The 18,849-nt window shown below is 29.6% G+C and overlaps 1 protein-coding gene and 1 long non-coding RNA gene across 3 annotated transcripts; both read left to right on the plus strand.

Annotated features, from left to right (window-relative positions):
• The first annotated feature begins 5,532 nt into the window (after positions 1 to 5,532).
• On the plus strand, positions 5,533 to 11,432 carry LOC108456116 (cellulose synthase-like protein G2). 2 transcript variants are annotated; one of them, XM_017754714.2, is made up of 8 exons: positions 5,533 to 6,210; positions 7,182 to 7,286; positions 8,882 to 9,001; positions 9,108 to 9,320; positions 9,566 to 9,668; positions 9,980 to 10,152; positions 10,234 to 10,584; positions 10,660 to 11,432. In XM_017754714.2, the coding sequence occupies exons 1-8, from the start codon at positions 5,593 to 5,595 to the stop codon at positions 11,215 to 11,217; spliced, it is 2,241 nt and encodes a 746-aa protein (XP_017610203.2). In that variant the 5' UTR covers positions 5,533 to 5,592; the 3' UTR covers positions 11,218 to 11,432. The 2 variants fall into 2 exon arrangements, with proteins under 2 accessions (XP_017610203.2, XP_052875322.1); XM_053019362.1 differs by lacking the exons at positions 8,882 to 9,001; positions 9,108 to 9,320 and having other exon boundaries at positions 5,535 to 6,210.
• Positions 11,433 to 17,415: 5,983 nt separating this feature from the next.
• Positions 17,416 to 18,313, plus strand: LOC128280861 (uncharacterized). Its single transcript, XR_008271053.1, has 2 exons — positions 17,416 to 17,638; positions 17,966 to 18,313. It is a non-coding gene; the product is annotated as an uncharacterized LOC128280861 (long non-coding RNA).
• The last annotated feature ends 536 nt before the right edge of the window (positions 18,314 to 18,849 follow it).

Raw genomic sequence — 18,849 nt, forward strand, 5'->3', positions numbered from 1 at the left:
ATTTTAAAAAACGCTTGAATTAGATAAAAAAAGATTGTTAAAGATCTTCTCGTCTCGAGATATTGGAGTATCACATCCCGTAAGTTAGGACACAATACCATGAACTCCCGAGTGCAAGTTTGTCTTTAATTTTAATTGAAAATCCGTGTATTTTAAAACTCAAAAGGATATTTGGCTATTGAGAATCAAAGAGAGAATTGAAACCCTGTAAGTTAGGGCACAATTCCTCGATGTTCTAAAACGCAAAACATTGCCTTATTTTGAGATTTCGTTTTTGAATAGTAGCGAATACGACATTTAAACGATGTGCGTTATTTTATTTGGAGTAAAAACAGAATGATCTATATTGAGTAAAACGTTGGAGCTTAATACATGATGCGATGACATGGAATAAAATACAGTAATGAGCATGGAATAATAATGCATGGATACAACATTATACAAGTGAATGACAATGACATGAAAATACGAATAACCAAAATATGATACAAAATGACAATAATCACACCACGCACATTGTTTAAGTATCAACATTAACAATAAAGAAATGAAATAAATAATATAAAACAATTTGAAATAAACAATAAGACAATTCTAAACAAATAATACATGAAAAACAAGTTTAAATAGATATGACAAAAGCAATTTTAAGTAAATAATAATTTAAAATAATTAATATAAAAAACAATTTAAAATAAAATATATATAAAACAATCTAAAATGACTAATTTATAAAACAATTTAAGACAATATATAAAAGTTTAAACTAAATAATATGTATTAAAATACATAATATATAAAAGAAATATAAAGCAGTTTTAAAAATAATACTGTAAAAGAAATTTAAAGTAAATAACATGTAAAATAATTTAAACCAAGTAATACATATAAAACTTTAAAATAAATAATATACACAATGATTTAAAATAAATCATACATGAAGAAAAAAATTAAAATAAATAATATGTAAAAATAATTTTAAAATATATAATATATAAGAAGTATGTAAAACAATTTAATATAAGTAATATATATGAATTCTTAAGGTAGATAATGATAAAAGGTTTGCAATAAATAATAAAATAATTTAAAATCGTTTACATATAAAATAGTATAACAAAATAGCATATAAAAACTTAAAATATATAAGATGGTTTAACATAAATAATGTATAAAATATTTAGAACAAATGAGGTGAAAAGAGAAATTTGAGATAAAATAATGTATAAAAACCGTTTAAATAAAAAATATATATATACATATAATAATTTAAAATACAAAGATACGTATAAGAATCTCAAAATAAATGCTACGTATGATGGTTTAAAAGAAATGATATATATAAAATATTTAAAATTGATAATAATTTAAAATGCATGATATGTTCAAAAATAAATACAATAATAATAATAATAATGTAGATAAAAACAAGAAGAAAGAAAAAATATATAATATGACAAGATCAATATAAAATTAATAATACGATATAGTAATAATAGTAATGTAATAATAAAAAGTAGTGAATGATAACAATACATTAATAGGAATGATAATAGTATTTTGATAATAACAATAATGAAAGATAATGATAAAATAATAATAAACTAAGGAATAATAATAATGCTAACAATAATATAATGTAAATAATATAACAAAAGAATGAAAGTAATAATGACAATAATAGCAAATAACAAGCATAAAAATAAAATATAATTAAGTACAATGATATTTAATTGGTTAATAAAGTAGCAAAAAGAACGAAAAGGGACCAATTTGAAATTTAAACAGACATTCGTGGCAAATTTGGAAGAAAAATATAAGAGAGAATGACCAATTTGAAAACGCGAATAATATGGGAGGACCAGATGGGTAATAAACCCGTCTTCCCCAAAACGCGCAGTTCTATTAGGGACCAAAATGAAACAACAAACAAATTGCAGGGATAAATTCAAAAAGTAAAAAAAGGATAAGGACCACATTGGAAACAGCCTCAAAAGCGAAAGGACTGAGGCGCAAATAGACCCTCGATCCAAAACACGCGGATCCTAAGCGGGTTTCGGGTCGGATCTCGGGTCTGGGTCACTAAACGACGCTGTTTTGGAGCTATTGAACTCAACCCCAAACGACGCCGTTTCAATAGCTTATAAAAGGATTTTTTTTTTTTAAATTTCATTCTCTCATGGTTTCTGAAAAAAAAAAAGAAAAAGGGGAAGGGTTTTCTCTCTAGGGGTTCCTTCTCCGGTGATCGGACCACCATTGGCTTGTCGCCAGCGACCACCGTACACGGTTGCCGGAGGCACGAAATCACCCTCTTTTCAACCCAGTTTTCCTCCCAAACCCAAATCTAGGTTTAAAAAGACCAAAAAACTGCTAGAGTACTGAAAAAAAACAAGGGGACCCTTCGGTTTCGACCTCGCCGACTCGAAAAAGGTGAGAAAAAAATCCCTTTTTATTTAGAGTATATATATATATATATATGCATGAGTTATTTGGAATAAACTTATAAAAAATTCACCTTTTCCTCTAAAAAATTCCTTGTTTTTGATTGATATCTCGTAAAAAATACATTGTTTTTCTGAGCCTTCTTTATAGCCGAATACAATGACTATTTGTTACTATTTTGCTTTGATTTCTTCTTTGCTTTCTGTTTTGCAGGCCTAGAGGGGGTCAACGGCGGCAAAAAACATGCTATTTTGGTGTAAGGTCGAAGGCAAAGTCGAACTTTGGGCGGTGTGCACACCGAGGGTGCACATGGAGGGTGTACGTCGCAAGAATGATTCAAAAACCCTAGGGTTTCTGAATTGTTTTAGGCCATTGGGCCTTTTGGGCCTATAGGAATTGGGTTAAATGTGATTTGGGTTTTTGTAAACAAATTGTAATAATTTTGGACCTTTAATTCTTTGAGTTTTATCACTATTGTTGGGTTTTCTGACGGCCGGGCAAATTCGGGCCTGTACAATCAATTCAACAGATAAGATGGACATCTGCATCTGTTGTCGTTGCTCTTTCTAAGTTTTGCCCTCTCATTTACTGTCCTTTAAAGATGTCTTTGGTTCAGCTTATGTGCTATTCCTACACTGCATTCATGCCTCTTCTTGATTGCCTCTTTTTTTGGGGCTTTACTCTTATACCTCAACTTTGCCTCTTCAGTGGCATCCCTTTGTACCCGAAGATAACAAGTGTTCATATTTGATATCGTATTAATTAATGTTTGATTAGTATGGACCTTTAACCTTTTGTGCGTCACAGGTTTCGGATCCGAATTTCAACATATTTTCAGTAATTCTTGTATTGACTGTTTCAAAAATCTTCATAGTTACAACTAGTGGACAATTTAGGGTATGGAGAAATTAATGGAGAATATGATGATGAGATCGCTAACATCCTACACCTTTGGAAGCTTGGATATCTTAAATAAGCTTGGCAGGAAGGAAGTTAGCTTTTTTCCGACCAATAAAGTAACCGATGATGAAAAAGTTAAGCTATATGAGATGGGTATTTTTTATTTTCGAGAAGCCACAATGTTTTTTGCTCCATTGGTTACAGTGGTTCTTGTAAACATTGCAGCATTAATAGGAGCTTTTGTCAGAGTTTTGGTTGTGGATGTTGCTGATGATGGTGATAGTGATGGATATTCGGAAAAGATGTTTAGGCCAAATGTTCCTTTTATTTTACATATTGATTTTGAATTATATAGTTAGAAGGGACGATAATAAGGAGAGACAAGGCCAGTATTTCATTGTCTGTTACTTTGTTGTTTGTTGTGTTTTCGGTGTTTATCTTGTTGATTGGTTATGCTTAAATTATGATATTTTTGAGAAAAACACAACCACCACCTTAATTAGGATTTATAAGTAATTCCATGCTTTTTTATTGAATGCTCAACTGATGATATTATATATGTTTATTGCTTATGTTCATGTATTATATTTTAGGTTGGAATTATGTTTTTTCATATTAAAGGTATATAATAGCCCATAAACCAACTGCAACACAACTAATGAAATGCAGCAGCATAAAGTAGAAACAAAACATGCATCTGGGGTTGTTTTTCTGGTTTTATTAAATGGTTATTGTGCAGGTGAGGTCAAGGATTGGGCGGCCATTTTGGTAAGTAATGAGGTTGCAGTGTTGGGGTAGGTGTTGATTTGGAAGGAGTTAGTTTTTATAACAATGGATTGCAATTCAATCAATGTATCGGATTGGTTGTTTGTTTGTCGCATTCGACAGTGGTCGTTTTGGGAGCTGCTCTTGTTATTGGGTGGTAATTTTTTTGTTGTGGCTGAGGTACGAATCAAAATCACATGTCGAGCATTTGATGTAATGGTAGTTTTGTGTTTTGTAGGTTTCTCGTTGTTAATTTTGTGTGGGTGTCGTGCTTTTTTATGTTTTGATATTATTTCGCTATTGTTGTTTTTCTTATCGAACTAGTAGGGTTGAGTAATCCCAATACCTTTTTTTGTAATCAATTGACTGAGAAAAAAAAAAAAACATCAATAAGGCTACAACCAACTAAATACTGGTTGCACCATTAATCCAAATAGGCATATATAAGACCAACAACTGTATATATCAACCAACAACTTCTACATAACTAATGTTGAACCAAAGCTAAAGCACTCCAAAATCAAAGAATATACTGAAAATATATGAAATATTATTGAATCAACAACCTGAGTACTAGCACAGTATCTGTAGACCAAGTAACACTTCTTCAGCTGCTTAACAGCAGTATTAGGATAGTTTTTATGAACTTTCTGTTTATAAATGTATTGGGGATGCAAAAGTTTTATTTCTACGTATGCATCGAATCTGATAGGAAAGCTCTATTTGTTTTGTTTTTTTTTTTTTTAACAAATAATAGTCTCGAAAATATTTAAGAAAAGCAATTAATTTAATTTCTGATGTTGACATTTTCAGCTCCATCATTTTGTGATAAAATTCCTTTGAACTTAATGGAAAATCTTTGCGTGAGCTGCTCGCCAACCACCTCCTAATTTTATCATTCTAAATCACGTTGCTGTAATTGTTTATTTATTAGAAAAATAATCATTTGGAAGCATTATTAAACCTAACACCACCCAAGAAAAAGAGAACCTTTCTTTTTATATAAAAAATTCAAAATTAGATACAAACAGTTTTTACAGATCTCTTCGACCATACTTATCTATTTGTTTACTTATTTATTTATATATTTTAATACACTCAAATTCGCATTTTGAATATTAATAGAATAACATTAATGATTATTGGGGTTATTAAATCTTGCATGTGAAAGAATATTTTTCGTAATTTATTGATGAATAAATGTTAGTAAAATTATTATCATCTAGGGGCTTTTAAGGGTTGAATAAAATTTTAAATTTTTATAATCTATATTTTATAATTTTAAAAATTAAATTAAATTTTATAATTTTAAAGAGTTGAAGTAAATTTTACTTTTATTAATTTAAAATTTAAAAAAATTTTAAAAATTTAAAATAAAAAATTTTCATTGGCCGCCCCACGCCACCCCTAAAATCGCCTCTGTTGCCATGTATTCTCTATTTATTCATTGCTTGAGCTAAATCAATTAATAAAATTCAAGCTATCATGGAGCAATCATCCATGGAGAAATATGTCCCTTTGCATGTATGCCATGTAAACAAAACCTCCATCATCATCAATAGAGCCCATGCATTCCTCCATTTCATAGCCATACTGTTCTTGATTCATTACAGGCTTTCTTTCTTTTTCCAACACCCCAAAAACACCACCATACCCACTCTTCCATGGCTTCTAATCTTCGTCTCCGAGTTGCTTCTCTCTTTAGCATGGCTCTTTACACAATCCTATCGTTGGCGTCCGGTTACACGGACCGTATTCCCCGAGAGACTACCGGCCGATGATAAACTTCCTGCCATTGATGTGTTCATTTGCACTGCGGATCCTAATAAGGAGCCGAGTGTGGAAGTTATGAACACTGTGATATCAGCCATGGCGTTGGCTTATCCACCGGAGAAGCTTCATGTTTATGTTTCCGATGATGCCGGCTCCGATGTGACGTTGCGTTGTACGAAGGAGGCTTGGAACTTTGCAAGGTATTGGGTTCCATTTTGTAGGAAATATGATCTTGTGACTGCATGTCCGGACGTTTATTTTTCAAGCTCCGAAGTTGACAGTGGAGATTTTGAGGGTTCCGAGTTTAAGGCAGCGAGGACAAAGATGGAGGTAATTTGATGATGCGTATAAATTGGTACCATACTTCAAAAACATTATAATTATTATCAACTACGCATTTATGTCAACTTACTTGGGTTGGAAAATTAAAATATTAACCATGTATATATTTATATTATAACTTTTTTTGGATAAAACATATTAAAGAAAACAAATAATTCTCTTACATTTCAATGAGAATATATATTTTTTAATATGCGGAATTCAAGTTGTCTATATGATATAGATATATATATATTTAAAATTCCATCAATTTATATGAATTAACATTTAATATCAAGTCGATAGCAGTGGTAAATCTAGAGGGGGCTTGGCATGGGCCCTAGCCCTCTAAAATGTAAAATTGTTATTTAAACTCTTAAATTTTTTTAAAATTTTAAATTAATAAAGGTAAAATTATACTTTAGTCCTCCTAAAATTATAAAAATTTAAAATTTATAAAGATATAAACTATAAAAATTAAAATTTTATTCGGTTCCCCTAAAAGATTATTCTGACTTCTCCCTTGGTTGATAGATAAGTTGATAAAATGACTTGGTTGATAGGACAATACTATTTTGAAAATTTGATAATTAAAATCAACAATTTGAGGACTCCAAGTAAAGTTAGCTCTTTGACGAAAATATATAATTATAAAGGTTTAATTTTGGTTCTAGTCACTCAACTATATTAAAACTTGAAATTTAATCTTTTAATTTAGTTAGACATAATTTATGTTTTCTTTATCCATAAACTAGAATTCAACTCAGTTGATCAATTACTAAAAGCCCATTTATTTATAAAATAATAAACATATGAAGTATTTTTGTGAATTTAAATTACGTAAAATCTAAAGAAATGAAATTGATAAATTCAAAGATAAATTATTATTTCAATTAAAATTTTATTTATTTTAATAATTAATTTTTATAAATATATTTACTCACAACATTGTTCAACATAAATTTGTTTTGTGTTGAAAGGAAAAGTACGAGGTTTTGAAGCAACGAATAAGGAGAATTGTTCAACAACATTCCACGACGGGTGACGCCCTACACAATACTCGTGACCATCCTTCAATAATTGAGGTACCCCTAAATTTCAATTAATTAATTATTTATTATTAAATTTAGTAGTTGTCACTAAAAATAAAATTATAACTTTTTGGGTAAAGACTCTTATGTCGCCGTTAATTTATATTAAATTATATTTTATTAGACAATAAAAGGTATGGTTCCTCAACAACAAAGCATAAAATCACCTCAAAATATGTGTTTCAGCTCATACCTACAAAACTCATAATCCAAATCCCGAAACAAGGCCACACCAAATGATAATTGGATAGCTCAAAAACAAATACAACACTACAATGCAATGCAGTGTTGATAAAAATTAGCAATTAAGTGCAAGCTAAACAAATACCATCATACAAGATCCAACACTAATCAACATCATCGAGTCAGAAACAACCACAATAGAAGCAGCTTAAGTGCCATCACCCATGAAAGATATCATCACCGAAATCCTTCAAAGACGACCTAAATAGTCACCTGATTAGCACCCTCTATTGTTAACAAAATTTCTGCTTGACTACCACTTAACCGAAAGGTCTTCAAAGCAATAGTAACTACAAAACAAAATGTCATATTGATTGTTGATAATCACCCCTTATTCATGGGAGCGAATTGTACCAACACATCACCAATACATTGCCCATTTGATATCAAAGATGAGAACAATCAAACTTTAGGAACGACCACTCAAACCACATGAAACACTACGCTCAATCCACCAAAATCCTAAAGAATTTTTCTCGTATATCTCACCACCATCCAGGTAATAGGGAGAAGAGAACAATCGGGAACCAACCTAGCCTTAGCAAAAACAAAATGAGTTTAATGGTAACCAAACACAATTCAAAACCACAATGCCATCTCAATCAACATATTTCAACTCTAAAAAACCATCAAAATAACAGCTTCAATGACTTGGGATCGTGTCAGTTTTTATTTATAATATTAATAAATTTTATAATTACTTAAGTTTGACTTGGCTTGATGCGTTTCAAATTGTACCAAAGTTTACCATTTTCAGTAAATAACTAATCCAAATTTTAAAAAAACATTCATACCATTTTAAATTTAAATATTTAATATATTTTTTAATGTTTACATTATAGTATTATATATTATAAATTTAATTTTATGTATTATAAATTACATAATGTATACAAAAATAACATAATATATTACAACAAACTTAGAAAATGAGTCGAGTTAGGTTCGAGCCTTTATTGTTTAAGTTCAAGTCTGGGCTATATTTTAAATGCGCCTATTTTTATATCCAATCTCACTTTTTGAACTTAAATATTTTTGCCCAAACCCTCTCAAAATTTGGGTGGGTCTTCGGGTTTGGATAAATAACTTAACCCTTAAACAAGTCTATTGAGTAATTCAATAAGTAAATTTTGTTCAAATTATTTTAGTTCTTCATCTATTTCTATGTTATAATAATTTAATTCTATCTAGTAATTGGTTGAACATTTGGTTGTAATATACTTATGTTTATTTGTACTTATAAACTCTTAAAAAAAAGGTTGGATTCCACAAAAACATGATATACAAATACAAAGCAATTAATGATAAAAACTATAGTTTAATTGAAAAGTTATATTATTTTTTAGGTTATAAATGAACATCCCAAAGAGGAAGATGAAGTTAAAATGCCTCTACTTGTTTATGTTTCTCGTGAAAAAAGGCCTTCTCATCATCATAATTTCAAGGCTGGAGCCCTCAACGTCCTTGTATGCCATCTCTTTACACTACATGTCAGATTTTTTAAAATTATTTTCTTCTTTGCTAGCTAATGCATTAATAGTTCGCATTGTGTTTATGCCCTCTTGCTATCAGCTTCGAGTCTCAATGATGATAAGCAATTCTCCATATATTCTAATGCTTGACTGCGACATGTACTGCAATGATCCAACTTCAACTAGGCAAGCAATGTGTTATTATTGCGATCCCCAAACACCTTCTTCTATAGCATTTGTGCAATTTCCTCAAACATTTCGAAATATATGTGAAGATGATATTTACGACGGGGAAATTCGAAATTTAATGAAGGTCAATAACTGACATCTTCTATAGAATTATATATGCAAAATATATGCGTATTCATATTGGTCTAAGATGAGTCAGACTAAATCCAGAGACAAGTTAGGTGGGACTTTTAAATGGGGCTCTATTTGCTTGAGGGATATCAAACTTTTTACTATTAGACCTGCCAATTGTTAATAAATTTATATTTAAATTTGATGAGAATGAGTGGTGGTTGACTATTTTATTAATTTTTTTCACCTCGAATTCAGATATTTTGGCACGGTTTTGATGGCGTCGGAGGACCAACGATATCAGGTTCGAACTTTTATATAAAGAGGGAGGCTTTATTGGGTAGTTTCAGCAAGCAGCAAGGTTAGTTAAATTATTACTACTGAACTTTAGGGATAAAATTTTTTGCTCACGAGCTTGAAAATTATTTTATCCTTTGTCCCTAACTTCGAAAATATTTGCTATTTCTTACCTTGACTCATTTTAGATTGTTACTATGATTTTGTTATATTGTGAAGTTGAAAAATTAAGCCAAATTAATGTTCAAATTAAAAATAATTCAATTAAAATATATGAAAATATTCATAAACTTAAATCTAAGTTATGACTTTCTTTTCCTTTTAGTACATAAAAAGTAAGTTGAATATCTAATAACCATCAACTTGTTAATATAGAACTTATGGCACTTAAGAGATCATTTGGTCCATCCAATGATTTCATTAAAACCCTAGTCGAAGACTATAAACCTGGTTTCATACACGATGGGGAATCTTCGAGAATGTTGCTGGAAAAGGCCAACGTTTTAGCTTCCTGCAGTTATGAAAATCAGACATCATGGGGTTCAAAGGCAAGTATACACTAACAATAAAAGTTGGTTTTGGATTTTAATTATCATATATGAATATTAATTAACCATCCTTTTATGTAGGTGGGTTTTTTATACTTTTGTGTGGTGGAAGATTATTTCACTGGATTTACTTTACATCGTAAAGGTTGGAAATCAGTGTACCTTTATCCCAAAAAACCACAGTTCTTAGGGATAGCCACCACAAATTTTAACGACACATCAATTCAATGGACGAGATGGGCATCCGGGCTTACTAGTGTTGCTATTTCTAAGTTTTGCCCTCTCATTTATGGTCCTCTAAAGATGTCTTGGGTACAATTAATGTGCTATTCAGAACTTGCATTCATGCCACTTCTTAATTGTCTCTCTCTTTGGGGTTTCGCTCTAATACCTCAACTTTGTCTTTTCAATGACATCTCTTTGTACCCGAAGGTAAAAAGTATTCATATTTGATACGTGTTAATTAATCTTGATTAGTACAAACCTTTTACCTTTTGAGTGTCACAGGTTTCGGATTCGAATTTCAACATATTTTTTATCATTTTTGTATCGGCTATTTTGAAAAGCTTATATGAAGTTGTTACAACCGGAGGACAAGTACGGACATGGAGAAATGATTGGAGAATATGGATGATGAGATCGGTAACATCTTACTTCTATGGAAGCTTGGATGTTGTTTTTAATAAGCTTGGCATGAAGGAAGCTAGCTTTTTGCCAACTAATAAAGTAATCGATGATGAACATGCTAAGCTATATGAGATGGGTATTTTTGATTTTCGAACAGCCACCACATTTCTTGCTCCATTGGTTACAGTGATTCTTGTAAACATTGCAGCATTTGTCAGAACTTTGGTCGTGAATGTTGTTGATAATGATAGAGATGGATTTTGGGAAAAAATGTTCGGGCAAATGTTTCTTTCGTTTTACATATTGGTTTCGAATTATACAGTTATTGAAGGGATGATAATCAGGAGAGATAAGGCCAGTATTCCATTATATGTTACTTTGTTGTCGGGTGTGTTTTCAGTGTTTATCTTGTTGATTGGCTCTGCCATTTTGTGTTAAAGTATGGCATTTGAAAAAAAAAAAAAAAACACCCTCGATTAGGATTTATAAGTAATTTCATGTCTTTTATTGTATGTTCAACTTTGAAGGGTTGATATTATATATGTTCATTGCTTCTGTCGTGTATTATATTTTAGATTAGAATTGTGGTTTTAGTTTATCAATGTGTAATTTGACGGTTAATTTTATATCTTAATTTGATATTATTATTATTATCCCTTTGTCTAATTTTTTTTTCTCAGCCAAGTAAAATTTTATTAAATAATAAGCCTCAACAATCATACAACACTAATCAAGCAAAAAGCCATAAGCATCGCCTTTGTCTAAATTGTTGGAAGGCGGAGAAAAAACTAGAAAAATTTTGGAAAAGATTGTTGTGAACTGCGTATATTGTTTTGCTTACTTTAGCCTTTCTTGATAAATCACACTTAATTTTATTAATTACACAAAGAGCAAATGGCTTTATAGTTTAGACAACAAAAACATAATCAACTACACTAAAGGTATATAGCCTATGCTAGTGTTTGGCACTGCTAAATTTTATAACTTGTCATATACGGTGCTGATAAATTTTGCTAACAAAATCCTTGGACTCCAATTATCAAGTTATTTCTTATTATTGTGGAGCTCTTCATCATATCAAACTTAGATACTTTCAAATATTGAGAGACATGTATTGTGGGCATTCCCTCACCACGTTTGTCTGCTCTTGACAAGATTATTTGGGCTCGGACTTCAATTGATTTCTTTTTTCTCAAAAGTGTTTATTGGAAGTTACGGGAAAGATTGTGGAGCCCGAGTGATGCGAAATGGAACATATCGTGAAAATTTTAGGAACCCAAGAGAGTTAGATTTTTTTATTTGGCTTGTTTTAAAACAGCGTCTGCTTACTAATGTGGAGCGAGTTAAGCGAGGCATAGGGCACAATAGTTCTTGCGGTTTGTGTGGACATCAATTTGAAGACATCTTGCACGTTATCAGGGATTGCCCTGCAGCTAAAGAAACTCGGTTGCAGGTCATTCCGGTTGAGAATTGTGGGTGTTTCTTTGCTGGGAATCTTTATGAGTGGATAGAGTCTAATCTGCACAATCCTTCTAAATCAATTATTGGCGAGGTGGCTTGGTCGAGTTTGTTTAGGTTGCTTGCCTGGCGAATATGGAGAATTGGAACCATTTCCTCTTTCAAGGGGTTCCTTAGAGTATAGGTGAGATAGCTAGAATCTCATACATATGGGGAAAACAATTGCTTCCTTTCATAAGAGGGACCTGCCTAGTCAACAGGAACCAAGGTTAACGACCCTAATGCCGGACAGATGGATCCAATTATGTATATGGTGCGATTCAAGTAGACTTAGGAACTGTTATAGCTGGGTGAGTCCTAGGCATGGGAATTGGGTGTGGATTATAGGACACAAGAGATTCTTGGGTGAATGCTCAGTCTTTGATGCTGAATTGTGGGGTATTATTGACAAGTTGGATCTCATCCAAGATACACAATATGTCGAAGTGATGATTCAAGTGGACAGTTTGGAGATAGGAAAGGCCATACAGAACCCTTCCTTGACAGCTTCGAACTCTACCTTAATTAGGCGAATTCATCAACTATTGGCGATCAATGTCATCTCTTCTTTTCGTGCAAGAGCGTATGAATAAGGTACTTTCGATTTTAAACTTGTCAAGAAATTAAATTAAACTTATTTAGAATAACTAACATAGAGAGGGAGACGTGAGGGAAAAAAGTAGCTTTTATCTAATATATTGTTTAAATTTGAAATATATGTTTGAAATTTTATCTAGATTAGTCTAAATTTGTAAATAGTTAATCTAAATTCATTTTAAGTTTTTATCTTTTGTTATATATTTTATAGATTTAATTTTTATATGTTATAAATTACATATCATATAAAAGTAATATAATATAATATATTGCAAATTAGAAAATGAGTCGAGTTAGAGATTTAAATATTTGAGCTCGAGTTAAGCCCATATTTTAAATAGATTTAACTTTTTGCATAAATCTATTTTTTTGACTTGATAAGTTTTTACTTAAATTCACTTAAATTTCAAACGAGTTTTAAGATTTGGACTGATAATCCGGTCGGCCTTCATCAAATCTATTTTATTGTAAAAAAAAAAATGCACGCATGATGGGAATGATAATAATTAAATAGTTTAAACTTTAAATGAATTTCATTTTGCCCCTCTATTCTTAATTCTTTTGAAAGAGGTTAGCCACATAATGTCAACGGGGAACCAAGATAACCACTTTGGCAGAAAAATAATAAAAATATGAGAAAGTAAAAATTAATAATAATAAAAATTTAAAAAATTAAAAGTCAATGCCAAAACTGAAAATAAAAAATAATTTTTCATAATTTGTAAAAGAGATATGAATTCGGAAAGGAAAATAATTTAAGTTTAAAGATGATATTATTAAAAGAAATAGTAAAAACTAATTTATATGAACAGTAAAATAAATATATTTTAATCTTAAAAGTTAAAAATAAAAAGAGATCAGTTGAAGTTGCAGGTGCAGGTGCAGGTGCAGGTGCATATATATATACATATATAAAAGTGAAGCGAATGGTTGTGTAAATTGAAAAACTGTAAAAAGAATTGAAATTTATTAATAAAAGTATTTAACTTTTATATCCATATTTTTATGATTTTCAAAATTAGAAAAAGTATTTTTATATTTAAATCCATTGTAATACACCAAATTCAATTAATCATTTTATTTATTTAATTTTTATCTATTTATAAATCCTCTCAAATTTTAAATTAAAGAATAATACGTATGTAAATACTTAAATTTAAATTCTTTTAATTGTTATAATAAAATAATACTAATTAAATTAAAATTGAATCGAGTAATAATACTTGTTATTTGAGATATATAAATTTAAATTCTTTGTAAATAAAGTAACTAGTTATCTGTAATTTTTATTTTATTTTTTAAAAAGTATTTTCTTATTAATGGAATGAGGGTATTTGATTGTTTTAAAGGGATCGAGAAATTAAAAATTGTTTAAGGGTGAAATCGTAGTGGTGTAACCTTAAATCTATATCCCAAGATATGAATAATTTTTGTTTGTTATAATTATTTGCTTTATTAAGTGAAGGTTAAACGTATGCATCGAATCTGATACGAAAGCTCTATTTGATTTTTTTTTATAAATAATTTTCTAAAAAATATTAAAGAAAAGCAATTAATTTCTTTTCTGCTGTTCACGTTTTCAGCTCCATCATTTTTTAATATATTTTCTTGTAACTTTGTGTGGATTTGGATGGATGTTATATTTAATTGTGGTTAATATAAAAATAGAGGTAGCAGTAAGGTAAAAAGTTAAGTTAAACGCACCACACTATACTATTCATCTAAACTCACTCTTAATAGGAAATCTTTGCGTGAGATGCTCACCAACTATATCTTAATTTTATCATTCTAATAGTAGATTTAAATAGGCGGTGTGTTTACGTGTGATTAGTGTAAAAATAGCAGTAATAATGAAATTAAATACTATAGCAATATTATAATGTGGGACAAAAAATAAACTAAACGCACCACATCACTCATTCAAACCTACCCTAAAAATCACGGTGTTATAATTATTTATTTATGAGAAAAAAAAATCATTTGAAAGCATCATTAAACCTAACCCCACCCAAGAAAATGACAACCTTTTTAAAAAGAAAAAATCAGAATTAGAGAATATGTGAATGTTGGGTATGCTAAATTGCGTGATGTTAAATTAGATATAAAAAAAACCATAATTAATTTAAGTTTAGGTCTTAAATTAGATAATCAATGTCGAAACCATTTTTTTTAGGATGGGGTCGACTTTGTTTGGAAACAAAAATTAAAACGGGAGTCGCCACCGATCTTTATTTCGTGTGATCGGATCACCTTTATTTTAATAAAACAATTTTAGTTTACTAAAACGGCATTTTGGTCTACGAATTCTAAGAGAACAAGTTCGGGAGTCGGTTACGTGCGAGGAAGGATTAGCGCCCCCGACACGCCCAAAAATTGGTACCGAATTGATTAGTTAGTGTCTTAATGTCGAAAATAAAAAATCGGGAATGAATTTGAAATATGATCTTTTTTATCAATATCGATTTTAAAATTTTTGAATTAGCTCAAAACAATTTGTTTAAAGATTTCCTTATCTCGAGATATCGGAGCATCACATCCCGTAAGTTAGGACACAATACCATGAATTCCCGAGCACAAGGTCATCTTTTAATCTAAATGAGAGTTTCGTGTGTTTTAAAACTCGAAAAGGATATTTAACTATTTAGAAATAACGAGAAAATCGAAACCCCGTAAGTTAGGGCTCAATTTCTCGATATCTCAAAATGCATAACATTGCCTTATTTGAAAATTTTCGTTTTTGAATAGTAGCTAATGCAATATTTAAACAACAAGTGTTATTTATTTAGGTTAAAATAAGGTGATTTATTGGATAAATACATTGGGGTTTAATTTGAGGCAATGATATGGAATGAAGTATAGTGCGATATTGAACGATTATTCATGCATAAAATATTCCGCAAGCGTATGGCAATAATATGAATACGAGTAAGCAAATTTACATACATGCAATAGCAATAATTTCACAACATACATTATTTAACATTAAGCTTAATAAACATAGAAATGAAATAATAGCATGAAACAACTTAAATCAAATAATAAGATGATCTTAAATATGAAATATATATGAAAAAATTTAAGATAAATACTATAAAAGCAACTTAAAGTAAATGATAAAAATATTTTAAAACCATTAATGCAAAGTCTAAAATAAGTAATATGTAAAAATAAATTTTAAAAAATAATATACATAGTATATATAAAAAACAACTTAACATAAATATATGTATATAAAGAATAAATAATGTATAAAGAGTTTAAGATAAAAATATAGGAAATTCAAAAATAAGTGATCCATACAAAAATAAGTTTAAGAACAAACGTTCTATGAACTTAAAATAATAAGCTATTCAAAATAATATATAAAAGGGTTTAAAATAAATAAATAAAAAGTAAATGTAAAGTGATTAACATATATATAATAATTCAAAATCACTTATGTAAAAGAGGGTTTAAAATAAATTATATGTAAGGTGATTTAAGATGAATAATGAAAATAAGTTTAAAATGAATATCATGTAGTGAGAAATTTAAAATAAGTAATATACAAAGATTTTAAAATAAATGGTATATAAAAATTAGATAATGCATATAAAAATTTGAAATTGATAATACATATGGGAAAGAAATTAAAGTAAACAATAAAACAATTTAAAATGAATAATACATAAAACAAATTTAAAATAAATAATGTATAAAGCATTTTAAAGTAAAAGACATAAAAGGTTTCAAATAAAGAATGTATTAAAACTTAAAATAAATAAATACAAAAGAAATTTAAATGTGAATAACATGTAAAGTAGTTTAAATGAAATGCTATATGTGAAGACTTGAAATGAATAACAATTTAAAATAAGGAGTATATGAAACATTTTAGAATAAATATAATGTAAAAAGTTTTAAATAAAAACGGAAATGAAAACGACTACCAAATAAAATAGTATATCTAAGTAGTCATATAAAAAAATTGAGAATGGATAATATGTATATTAAACAATTTAAAATAAAAGGTATTTAATAGTTTTCAAAATATATAATATTTTAAAACATATAATGTATATGAAAGTTAAAACGAATAATGGCCCGAATATGTAAAAACTTAGAATACATGATGATAATAAAATTTAAAATACATAATATAAGAAAAAACAAACTTTGAATAAATAAATAATAAAATAGTTTCCTAAAAATGAAATAATAAATAAATAAATTAAATAGATTAGGACTAGGCTGAAATTGAGTTAAAAATTAAGGTAAAAATTGTAAGTAATGAAGAGAAGGCCATCATGGATCGAAATAAATCACGCTGAAATAACGAGGGACTAGCTGGGAAATATTCCCAGCCTTTTATGTGCAGTGATTCAAAGGACCCAAATGTGACCCAAACAAAATCTCAGAGCTAAATTAAAAAACAAAAGAAAACAGAAAATAGGGCCTAATCGAATGGAGTTGCAAAGGAGAAGGACAAATCTCACAAATCTCCCATTTGGGGATAATGCACACCCCCCATTCCACCAAATGTGCCGTTTCATCATCATCATTTAAACCAGAAAAAACTTTTCTTTTTTTTTAATTCCATTACCAACCCCCAATTTTAAACAAAAAGAACAGATAGCTTCCCTTCTCTCTTCCCCTTCCCCCCTCTTTTTTACTTGTTGGAGGCTCGTTTTAAAAACGAAAGACAAGGGTTCAACTCCCTTTTTTAGACTCAACCACGCCGAACGGAGGGGAGGGCTCCGACAACGCGGCGACGGGGCCGGATCTGGTGAAAATCCTTCCTCTTTCCTTTTATTTGTTTTTTTTTGTATCTTTGTTTAATAGATTTGTATAAAAAATAAAAGAAATATTAAAGAAGCAAGAAAACAAAAAAAATGAAAATAAAGAGAACAAAATCGGAGATCAACCTTCTGTCTGTTTTTTGTTTGATTCATTGAAAAATATGCGAGTGATACAATTTTTTTGGATCCCCTTTTACAATCAGTTTCATTTCGGCTTTATAGCCGATTCCCATATTAAAATATTGTTTGTTTTATTCTTTGCTACTGCTTGTGCTTCTTGCTGCCATCTTTTCCTCTTTTCCAAATGTTTGCAGGTTATGGGAGTGTCAGACGCATTGAGGAGGAGGGCATGCGCTGGGTGTGGTGGCCTGAACAGTGGTGGTGGCGCGCGTGATGGCCAAGGGCAGAGGGGGCATGCGGCTGAACTTTGGTGGCTGCATCTTGGGTTGCTGCTGAAAAACCTTAAGCAAGTGGGCTGTTATTTGGGCTAGGGTTTGATGTAAATTGGGCTGTTTAATATTGTAAATGGGCTATTTATTTTAGACTCTTTTTTATTATTTTGGGTTTTGTTATTTTTTATTTGTCTGGGCCAAAAATTGGCCATTACAATCAATTTGTTTCGAAAAAAATGTTAAATTTTTAAAAAAATATTTTATTTTTTATATTAATCATGCATTATTATTATAATTGTTGTATATTATTTTATTTTTTCAATTTAATATTATAATTTATTTTCTTATATAGTTTTAAATATATATGTTATTTAAAAATTAAGAGAAATTACTATTATCAAAAATAAATAAAATAATTGAAATATATTATTTAAAAATTAAATGCGTAAAATCGAATCTAAAGCTTATTTTCACGGTTTCTTAGATGCTCTAATTCTATCGGTCTTTATTATGGACCTATAAAGAATGAAGAGTTTTACAAACAAGTTCCAACTTAAAAAAACTAAAATTAAGTGAAATGCAAATAAAACATAATTATTTAAAAAAAAAAAAACTATAAAAGGACTTATTGTTTCCAAAATAAAAAGGTGTTATCAAGGAAGACATTAATCTCTTTTTGTTAAAGAAGAGAAGAACTTTGAGCATCAAGAACAAAGTCAGTGGCCGCCATGCTGATCATGAGCAAGCTTCAACGAAAGAATAGGCTGCAAAGCAAAAACTCTGATACCGTGTTGAATTATTATTGA

This window comes from Gossypium arboreum, chromosome 9 (genome assembly GCF_025698485.1).
Source record: "Gossypium arboreum isolate Shixiya-1 chromosome 9, ASM2569848v2, whole genome shotgun sequence".
Taxonomy (NCBI): Eukaryota; Viridiplantae; Streptophyta; class Magnoliopsida; order Malvales; family Malvaceae; genus Gossypium; species Gossypium arboreum.

Bases quoted from the DNA above. Each gene is read 5' to 3' on its own strand.
- LOC108456116 (XM_017754714.2), top strand. From the start codon at position 5,593: ATGGAGCAATCATCCATGGAGAAATATGTCCCTTTGCATGTATGCCAT. The intron at 9,002-9,107 runs GTATGCCATCTC...TCTTGCTATCAG, and splicing joins CTGGAGCCCTCAACGTCCTT to CTTCGAGTCTCAATGATGAT. The intron at 10,153-10,233 runs GCAAGTATACAC...CCTTTTATGTAG, and splicing joins AGACATCATGGGGTTCAAAG to GTGGGTTTTTTATACTTTTG.